The sequence below is a fragment of the Orycteropus afer genome, unplaced genomic scaffold (genome assembly GCF_000298275.1).
Source record: "Orycteropus afer afer isolate SDZICR_OR568_19922 unplaced genomic scaffold, OryAfe1.0 scaffold00107, whole genome shotgun sequence".
Classification (NCBI taxonomy): Eukaryota; Metazoa; Chordata; class Mammalia; order Tubulidentata; family Orycteropodidae; genus Orycteropus; species Orycteropus afer.
Window position 1 is genome coordinate 6,388,009 of NW_006921694.1, and position 11,057 is coordinate 6,399,065.

Here is an 11,057-nt window from a genome sequence, read left to right on the forward strand (position 1 = left end):
TTTTCATTCTCATTTGATTTGAGGAATTTTGGAATTTTAATTTTGATTTCTTCTCTTACCCAGTCTTTCTCAAGGAGGGTGTTGTTCAGTTTCCATGTGTTTACTCTTTTTCTGTTGATCTTCCTATTGCTCAATATTTTCAGCCAAAACAAGGCCAGGAGCTAACTGTGGAACAGACCATCAACTGCTCATATGCAAGTTCACCTTGAAGTTGAAGACAATTAAAACAAGTCCATGAGAGCCAAAATATGGCCTTGATAATATCCTCCTGACTTTAGAGACTCTCTGAAGAATAGATTTGATGCATTGAACACCAATGACAAAAAACCAGAGGAATTGTGAGATGACATCAAGAACATCATCTATGAAGAAAGCAAAAGGTCGTTAAATGACAAGACAGGAAAAAAATAAATGGATGTCAGAAGAGACTCTGAAACTTTCTCTTGAGTGGAAAGTAGCTAAAGCAAATGGAAGAAATGACAAGATAAAAGGAGCTGAACAGATTTCAAAGAGCAGCTCGAGTGGACAAAGCCCATTACTATGATGAAATGTGCAAAGACCTGAAGTTAGAAAACCAAAAGGGAAGAAGACACACTGCATTTCTCAAGCTGAAAGAACTGAGGAAAACATTTGAGCCTTGAGTTGCAATATTGAAAGATTTTATGGGCAAAATATTGAATGATGCAGGAAACATCAAAAGAAGATGGAAGGAATACACAGAGTCACTGTACCAAAGAGAATCGTTTATTTATTCATCCATTTCAGGAAGTGGCATATGATCAAGAGCCAATAGTATTGAAGGAAGAAGTTGAAGCTGTACTGAAGGGATTGGTGAAAAACAAAGCTCCAGGAATTGGCAGAATAGCCATTGAGATGTTTCAACAAGTAGATACCCCACTGGAGGCACTCTCTTGGCTATGCCAAAAGATTTGGAAGACAGCTACCTGGCCAACTGACTGGAAGAGATCCATATTTGTACCCATTCCAAAGAAAATGATCCTGCAGAATATGGAAATTGTCAAACAACATCATTAATATCAGATGCAAGTAAAATCTTACTAAAGATTATTCAAAAATGGTTGCAGCAGTGTATTGACAGAGAGCTTCCAGAAATGCAAGCTAGATTCAGAAGAGGACATGGAATGAGGGATATTATTGCTGATGTCAGATGGATCTTAGATGAAAGTAAAGACTACCAGAAAGAAGTTTACTTGTTTTTTATTTACTATGCAAAAGCATTCAGTTGTGTGGATTATAACAAATTATAGATAACATTTGTTGTTGTTGTTGTTGTTATGTGCCGTCGAGTCGGCCCCGACTCATAGAGACCCCTCCTTGGGCTTCCGAGGCAGTATCACTACGGAAGTAGGATTGCCCAACCTTCCTTCCGAGGAGTGGCTGGTGGGTTTGAACCGCCAGCCTTCTGGTTAGCGGTCAAGTGCTTTAGCCACTATGCTACCAGAGCTCCTTAGATAACATTAAGAATGGGAATTCCAGAACACTTGCTTGTACTCATGAGGAGCCGGCTCATAGATCACAAGGCTGTCATTCGAACAGAACAAGGGGATACTGCATGATTCAAATCAAGAAGGGAGTGTATCGAGGTTGTGTCCTTTCACCATATTTATTCAACTTGTATGCTGACAAATAATCCAAGAAGGTGGATTATATGGAGAAGAACACGGCATCAGGATTGGAGGAAGTCTCATTAACAACCTGTGATACACAAATGACACAACTTTGCTTGCTGAAAATGAGGATGACTTGATGAATATTAAAGACTGCAGACTGCAGCATGGATTGCATCTCAACATAAAGAAAACAAAGTCTTCACAACTGGTCCAATTAACAGCTTCATTATAAATGGATAAAAGATTGACATTGTCAAGGATTTCATATTACTTGGTTCTACAATCAACACCAATGGAAGCAATAGTCAAGACATCAGATGACATATTCCATTGGGCAAATCTGCTGCAAAAGACCTCTTTCAAGTGATGAAGAGCAAAGATGTCTCTTTGAAGACTAAGGTGCGTATAACCCAAGCCATGGGATTTTCAGTCACCTCCTATGCATGTGAAAGCTGGACAATGAATAAGGAAGACCAAAGAAGAATTGATGCTTTTGAGTTGTGGTGCTGGTGACGAATGCTAAGAGTACCACGGACTGCTAAAAGGACTAACAAATCTGTCCTAGAGGAAGTGCAGCTGGAATCTTCTTGAAAGTGAGTATGGCCAGACTTAGTGTCACCTACTTTGGTCATGTTGTCAGAAAGAACCATTCTCTGGAGAAGGATATCATGCTGGGTAAAGTGGAAGGTCAATGAACAAGGGGAAGGCCCTCAATGAGATGGAGTGACACAGTAGCTACAATGATGGGCTCAGATGTAGCAAGAATCATGAGGGCTGGCACAGGACCTCACAGTGTTTTGTTCTGCTACACATAGGGTCGCTATGAGCCAGAGACAATGACACCTAACAACATAACCACAACAACATGTTAACTGTACCACCCAAAGGGTCCAGATAGAAACCATGGTGCAATTCAAATCTTTGTGTTTCATTTCCATGGCTATTTACTGGCCAATAAAGAAAAGGAGAGCAGCCTGGATGTCTCTCAGCACCTATATACTTTTCTGCAGTTATGGTATACTCAAATTTCAGTAAAATAAACATTTCTTTGAAGTTAATTTTCTTTGTAAGAAAAAAGTAATATTTAAATTGTGTTTTGAGTAATGGAAAAAATCCTCTAGACCAAGCTGCCACCAAACAAGTTTCCATAAAAATCAAAGACAAGGATAATATATATTCATATTCAAAAGGATCAAGAAGCCACAAGCACAGGAAGAAAATAGAGAATCTATTTTCTTGTCAAATATCTGTAGAGCATATATAAAAATTGACAACGTATTAGGCCAAAAAGAAAATATCAGTTTCAAAAGGTAGAAATAATACAGACATTTTCTGATTTACAATACAATAAAGCTAGGCATTAATTTGCTGTTATTAGATGTCATTGAGTCATCTTTGACTCACAGTGACCCATATGACAGAGTAGAACTGCCCCATAGGCTTTTCTAGGCTGTAATCCTTATAAATGCAGATTGCCAGATCTTTCACCCACAAAACCTGTGTGGATTTAAACCACCACCATTTGGCTAGCAGCCAAGAGCTTAACAATTTGCAACACTAAGGATCTAAATCAGTAAATGTCTCCTTATCCTGGAAATTTAAAAAACAACACAAGAGCAAACAAACAGAAAAACTGTCTAAATGATTCTTTAGTCAAATGGGAAATACAAGCCAAAATGGGACTTTACAAGCTGGAATTACAGCATAAGGGCAGTCACCAGTCCCTACGGCATCCTTGGGTGAATTAGGAAAAGATGTGCCTTCTTCAAATAAAAGTGATCAACACTGCAGTTCCTAGGAACTCTGGTGGTGTAGTGGTTAAGGCATTTGGCTGCTAATCAAAAGGTCAATGGTTCCACTCCTCCAGCAGCTCCGTGGAAGAAAAATGTGGCAGTCTGTTTCCATAAAGATTTACAGCCTGGAAACCTAATGGGGATCTCTGTGAGTCCGAATTGGCTTGATGGCAGGGAGTTTGGTTTGGTTTGACTGCTGTAACTGGGGATAGTCAGTGAGACTATGACTCCAGGCCCAGCTGGCTAGAAGATGAGCATTAGGCTCAGGGAAATTAAAGCCAAAGTCATTTGATAGCTAGAGAAGGAAAGAAAAATGAATTTCTTTCCTCTTGAGGAAAAACTACTACTAGAGTATGAATTTTCCCTTAAGATTGGAAGCAAACTTCTAGTTAGTAAAATGCTTGCTAGCAAGATTTTTCAAGGCCAAGGAAAAGTCTCAACACAAGGAGCATTTTCTGATGGAACTGAATGTTTTTAAGATCCAGATTCCTAAGGACAAAAAGGCAAAAATATACAATGTTTAATAAGGTTCAGTTACTTTTCCATAACTCATTCTACTATTTAGCTCTTCAAACACTTTAGATAAATTTTGTCATTTTAACAACTTATCGTGAGAACTGATGAAAATCCTTTGTCACTTGATGTAAATGATTTTGGAGTAAGCTTACTCAGCCTTAAGGGATGACTGTATTCAAAGCCAAGAGAAGTCCTACTTTTTAATTATATGGATAAAGAATCATTCAGATAGTTTCTTCTTACTGCATTAGAGTATATTGAAATGGGGTTATTCCTGAGATTTTTCCTCTAAAAATCCCAAACAAATGTTGTAATTTTTATTCTTTCTGTTTCTTATGGATAACTTTCTTTTCCTGTAGCATCTCTTCTAGAATGAGAGCAACAAGGTCTCCAGGTTACTCTGGGTCATGCACATAAGTGGTAGAAAAATGGATGCTGTGATTGAGGTTGGGATTGTGGGTAGTGAGGGAGAGGTAGAGGAGTCACTGGATACAGGTAGCATAAGATGAATACAAACCTAGGAAAGCAAGGTGGGGAAAGTCTTTCTGGGGTGGGAGGTAGAGGTAGATCAAGGTTGATTTTGATGCATGAGTCACTGGCTTCCATTGTGACACGAGGAGACAGAAGCTGGAGCTAGGCCATGCTGGTGCAGTGACAGAATAAAGACCTGGTTGCTAGGACCAGAGACTAAGCACCAGAAGCTTGGTAGAGGAGATGGAGCCACAGCTCCTGCTCCCCTGTCCCTCCACTCCTTCACCCCTGGCTGTCTGAGATGTCATCTTCCACCTAACTACCATCTCCAGCTCCAGGTCTTCACTCTGTCTCTAGCTTCTGCTTGGTACTACATTCTCTACATACTTCCACAGGAGACCTTCACCTTCCCTTCCTGGAATCTCTTAAGGTTTTCTGCTTTCCTTGTGCTGTGATTGCCAACCCTGCTAATTCAGCTGAGATGGAAGAATCCACCTTCTCTGAAACCTTCAGGCTTGCTCCTGATCTTCATCAAGAGTCTTGGGACCCTAGGATAATCATTGCTTTATTTGAAATTGGCTCAATATCCCTTTTCTTCTGGAGTTCACTCCTTTCCCTAAAGAAGACTAGCAATCAACTATCTGAACAAGTGACTGCACAAAACTTTGAAAATGTCTTAAACAAAATTGAAGGTATCCTTAAAAATATGACAGGTTTTGAAAAGACCACAGAAGAAAAAGACTCTTTTGAGGACACCAGTGTTTCTGATGATGTGTTGGAACTTAAAGAAAAAATCAAAGGACTTGATGAGATAAATAAAAGACTATTTAAAAATCTGCTTGGTAGCTTATATCCAGAGGAATTCCTGAATGTAAAGAATCAGGAAAAGATATTTGAAAACTCAAACTCCAAGGACATGGTACAAGTTTTTGCAAGGGATTTGGTAAAGCATTCAGAAGAAAAAAGAGCCCTTAGTGAAACTCAGCTGAGTATAGAAAAAGCAAAAAATAGATTACTTCATGCTCAAGAAAATATCAAACTTAGAAACAATATGGAGCAGTTACTACAGAAAGCAGAACACTGGAGTGAACAACATACTGAGCTCAGTGGGCTAATAAAATCGTATCAGGAATCCCAGCAGGCTTTAAAAGAACTTTTTGAAAATCATGGAATCCATTTCCAAACACAGCCAAATAACAAGGTATCATCTAGTCGTAAGATGGCAGAACAAGTTAGGAAATTGGAACATGACACTTATTCATTGCATTTGACTGCAGCTTTACTGGAGAATGAGTGCCAAATCTTGCAGAAGAGAATAGGGATTCTCAATGAACTCCATCATGAGAATGACAGAACTCAGACAGACTACAAACAGGGCCAGAAAGAACAGAAACCATCAGAAGCAGAGAAAGTAAGAACTCATAAGCAGAAAACAAAAGAAATGGAGGGTACACTTTCAAAAGGAGACAACTTTTATAGGAAGCTGGATATTTGTCATAGTAAGAAATCTCGCAATAACCAGCTCAATTTTCGTATTGCAAGAAGAGGTCTTGTGAGAGAAAAGAGGTCAGCCAGCAGACCAAGATAGAAAATACAAAAAGTGAAAGAAAAAGAAAATAACAATTTTTCAAGAAGCTGTATACATCTCACTACAGGCATGACCAACCATCAAATCTAGGATAGATCTGTTGGATTAACCAAGAAAGAGCTGTAGAACAGGAAGATTGACACACTACTCATTTTAGTAGTTATGTAAGTTTGATCTTTAATAACTTGTCACCTTTACATCTGCTTGGTTGTTGTAGTTAGTTGAGATCCTGTAACACTTCAGTCAGGAGTGAGAAGATATCAGGTTAAATTATAAAGATTAAAATAAAAATCAGGATGAACCAAAGAAAGTATTTTTTTTCTTTACCTGTGGGGAAAGTTCTGGAAATAGAAAGTATATAAAGTTGTTTTATTAAAATAATATTTTATTGCATAGTCAGTGGAAGTGTACATAGCAAACAATCTATACACAAACGATCTATACACATATTGTTCGTTGACGTTGGTTACATTCTTCACATTGTATCAACATTCTAGTTATTTCCATTCTAGTTGTTCCACTCCTTTTAACCTGGCCTCCATGCCCCTCAACCTTTTCATCTATGCTTTAGAGTATTTGTGGATTATTTGGTCTCATACAGATGATTTTTTAAAAGAATGCAATACTCAAGAGTGATAGTCATTCCTTTATGTGTTGACCTGCTATTTAGCTAAAAGTGACTTCAGGGGACATTTTTGGCTCAAGGTTTAAATAATATTTCAGTGTAGTATTCTCGAGGATTCCTCCTGTCTCAGTGGGTCAAGTTAGTCTGGATTTTTCAAGAATTTTTCTCCCGTTCTATCAGTATGCATCTATCGTGGTCCCGATCAGAGCAATTGGTAGTGGTAGCCAGATACTATGTAGTTCTGGTCTCAGGGTGGAAGAAGCTGTAGACAGTTAGTTCTGTGGACCAGTTTGTTCTCTGAATCTTGGTTTTCCTTCTTTCTCTTTTGCTCCAGATTAGTAGAGTAGTTTTATCTTAGATAGCTGCTCATAAGATTTTAAAACCCCAGATGCTACTTATAAGACTAAGATATAGAACATAAACTTTATGGTCTATATTATGTCAATTGACTGAGTTGTCCCATATGGCAATGAATCTAAATCTTCAGACAAAGAAACCTAATCCATGACGTGATTTGTTATGTCTAAAAGTATCAGTTTCTATTAGTCTTATTTGGTTTTATTACATATGTCCATATGTTTATGTAGATATACATGCACACACACATATATATATATATTTGCATACATACAAATATATATATGTTTTGTACGTATTTTGTAAAAAATAGTTGTACGTCTTTTGATTGTTGCTGCAAAATAATATATAACATAGCATTTACTAAAGCATCGTCATCTTCTTTTTTTGGGGGGGTATATATAACCTGGGAGCTCTGGTAGCATAGTGGCTAAGACACTTGCCTGCTAACCATACGGCTGGTGGTTCAAACCCACCAGCCACTCCTCGGAAGGAAGGTTGGGCAATCCTACTTCTGTAGTGATACTGCCTTGGAAACCCAAGGAGGGGTCGCTATGAGTCGGGCCGACTCAATGGCACATAACAACAACAACAACAACATATATAACCTAGTGGCATCAGTTAACTTGGTAAGCTGTGAACACTTCTCCCACCTTTGGTGCTACCTTACTCACCACCATAAAAAATTGACTACTGTCTAAAAAATACCCCTCTCCTCCCCTTCCTCACCTTTGGCAACCACCAATGAAAGTAATTATCTGTATATATAGCTGTTTTTGTTATGTTATGAAACTGAGATCATATAGTATTTGCCTTTCTGTGACTGACTTATTTTGCTCAGCATACTGTCTTCTAGGTCCATCCATGTTCCAAGATGTCTCAGGAACTCATCTTTCTTTATGGCTGTATGGTATTCAATTGTATGTTGGTACCACATTTTGCTTATGTATTCCTCTGTTTGTTACCCACAAAATGAGTCCACACCTGGTATGATTGGAGCCAAAAAATCACACCAAGTGGAAGAAATAGAAAAGGTTTAATCTCCAGTGCATAAGTGGAGGCACATTGACCTCATACTCTCATAGTCTTCTCCAACTTGGAGAAGATTGACATAGGTTTTATAAAAGTGTAATTAAAAAAATATATATTTGTGCATACAGGCACATAGGGAAGGACAAAGCACAGTAAAAGTTATAAAACATTTGTTAAAGTACTAGTTTAAGTATTATCAATAAGCTCGTCTGTTCCATTCTGAGGTTGCTACATGCTGAGTTGTTTAAAAAAGCATTCTGTTAAGGACTAATTTTCTGTCAGGTCTGCATTCTGTCTCCTTATTTTAACAAACTTAGTCTCTACCTTAGTTACAAATTTGCAAAGGGCTAGTGGAAGCACAGTAGAAAATCTCAGTAGATAGTTGTAATTTGGGAATCAGGATATGTACTACAACTTGATATATACCTATCTTAGCTACAAAGTTATTTACAAAGTCTAGCTTCATTTAACATTACCAGTTCTATTTCTCATCCTCCAGCAACCAGGGTCAGCAACCAAGGTGCCTTCTCTGGGGCCAGCTGCACAAACATCCTTAACAGGAGTTAAGTAACTCTTTATCTTAGGTTATAAAGTCTGACTTCTGCTTTCTTTGTTTGGCACATTAAGTCTTGAGCCAGCCTCAGGACCATAGTCCCAGAGGACATCAAGCTCAATTGTCATAACATACTACACAAATCATTGTTCCACCTTCTACTGTGGCTAGTAGCGACTGAGATCTTAAAAGCTTGCAAGCTGCCACCTAGATGCAACGATGGGTTTTTCCTCATACAGGGCCAAGAAGAATGAAGAAAACCAAAAATTCATGGAAACAATCAGTCCTAGTGACTGGTACACCATCCGATCTGCAGCCTATATGACTATGAGACCAGAAGAAATAGATGGTGCTCGGCTACTACTGTCAACCACTTGGAAGAGGATCTTTGTAGGAGATCCTGGATAGACAGAGGGAACAATGTGGAACAAAACTCAAAATCATTTGGAGGCAAAAAAAAAAAAGGAGGGTGGGGAACAGGTTTACTGGCCCAATGGAGCCTGGTGGAACTACTGAGACTATGGCCCCTAGCTGTCCGTCAGGTCTGGAATTGAACACACACCTGTAGCATCCAGCCAAGCAGTAGACAGGCATACTAGTTGAGCAATTATCTGAGGTAGATGCACTCCTTGGAAAGAACAAGTAAGAGAGAAAGAAGGGCTGCTCAGGCACAGGGAGACAGCTCAGGGGGTAGGAGTGCATGGAGGGATGGACACAGGGAAGCGGTACCTATCAGGAGGAAGTGGGAGAGGAGATGTTGCATTGTGCTAAATAGTGGTCAATGTCATGAGACAAAGTGTATGTGATTTGCTGTATGGAACGTGTATTTGCTCTGTAAATTTTCACCCAAATCACAAGAAAAATAAAAATTAAAAAAAAAAAAAAAGTCTTGAGCCAGCATTCCTACAGTCATCTGGTGATTTCTGTAAATTGAGATGTTACCACCTTGATGGGCACCTAGGTTGTTTCCATCTTTTGGCTATTGTGATAGGGCTGCAATGAATATAAAGTTTTAATTGTGCCCTTTGAAGCCCACTTTCTACTAAACATACATTTCTTTTTCCTATTACCCACTAAAGTGTGAGAAGTAGTACAGTTTTTTAAAATGCTGACAAACACTCCTAAACAAATAGTTTTTCTCTTCTCATAAATTTTCTCTCCTCCTGCCTATATTTTTCCTAATGTTCCTCCCTTGCTCCTTAATTAGTGAACTGAGGGTGTACTAGGCAACAGAATCCTTTGAGGAAGTACAATTCAACTTGTTTAAGAGAACAGATGTGGGTCTACATTTTGGTCTTTGCTGGAAAAACTCCTCCCATTCCTCTAGGTGGTAGGAATAGAGTTACCCAGGGAAAATGCAAGATCTTCTGTTAGGAAAATGGAATTTCTGGTTTCAGAAAAGATGAAGCAGATGCCTTTCTCCCTATCCACCCTCCTAAATAGGCTAAAATATCCTGGTATATTATACATAAAACACACATTGAAAGACTCTGAATGGTGGAAAGAGTAAGCTACACTAGCCAGGTATCCTACGATTATTAAGAACAATGTGGTATTGAGTTCCCTGGGTTTTCTTTTTGTTTCTTAGATATCTGGAGTGGGTGCTGGGGAAATCCACAACCTCAAAATGCCAATGCACACAGACAAAAAAAAAAATGCCCCACCATAAAGCCTGTTTTCTCTTGCTAGAGGAAAAGGAAAGGGAAAGAAACAGCATGGCAAGACAGAGCCTTTTTTTTTTTAACTTAAAAAATTTTTATTTTGTTGCTGACTATATAAATAGCAAAACATACACCAATTCAACACAGCTTCTATGTGCAAAATTTAGTGACATTGATTATATTCTTAGAGTTCTGCAACCGTTTTCACATTCCTTTTCTGAGTTGTTCCTCCTTCATTAATATTAACTCACTGCCCCCTAAGGTTCCTATCTACTTTTCCACATTGCAGTTGTTGATTTGATCCCATATAGATAGTTCTTAAAAGAGCATAATGCTCTGAAATAAACAAATCATGGAAGAACAAATATTGCATTAGTTCACTATTGTAAAAAGTCAAGGAAAGGTTTATATATGGAAGGAAACTTTCTTTGTTGGTTATTAGGAGGAGGAGGGGAAGGGAGAAAACACTGCAAAAATAAATAAACACAAACGTTTTCTACAAAAAAAAAAAAAAGCATAATACTCAAGGCAGTCCCTTTTTACAAGTTAAGCTAAACTACTGTTTGGTTTTAAGATGACTTCAGGGCATATTTTTGGTTTAAGGTTTAAAGATTATCTCTGGGCAATAGTTTCAGAGGTTCATCCATCTTCCCTGGTTCCAAAAAGTCCATGAGAATTTTAAATTCTATTCTGAATTTTCCCCCTTTTGATCAGGATTCTTCTCTGGAATCTTTGATTAAAATGTTCAGTAATGGTAGCCAGGCACAATCCAGTCCTTTTGGTCTTACGGCAAAGGAGGCAGTAGTTCATAGTGGCAATTAAACACATTC

At 38.4% G+C, this 11,057-nt stretch overlaps 1 protein-coding gene across 1 annotated transcript; it reads left to right on the plus strand.

The window, feature by feature from the left end:
* Nucleotides 1-4,892: 4,892 nt before the first annotated feature.
* On the plus strand, nt 4,893-5,999 carry SPZ1 (spermatogenic leucine zipper 1). Its single transcript, XM_007943482.1, has one exon. It carries the CDS (start codon nt 4,893-4,895, stop codon nt 5,997-5,999), a length of 1,107 nt encoding a protein of 368 aa, XP_007941673.1.
* Nucleotides 6,000-11,057: the final 5,058 nt, after the last annotated feature.

Bases quoted from the DNA above. Each gene is read 5' to 3' on its own strand.
- SPZ1 (XM_007943482.1), top strand. From the start codon at position 4,893: ATGGAAGAATCCACCTTCTCTGAAACCTTCAGGCTTGCTCCTGATCTT.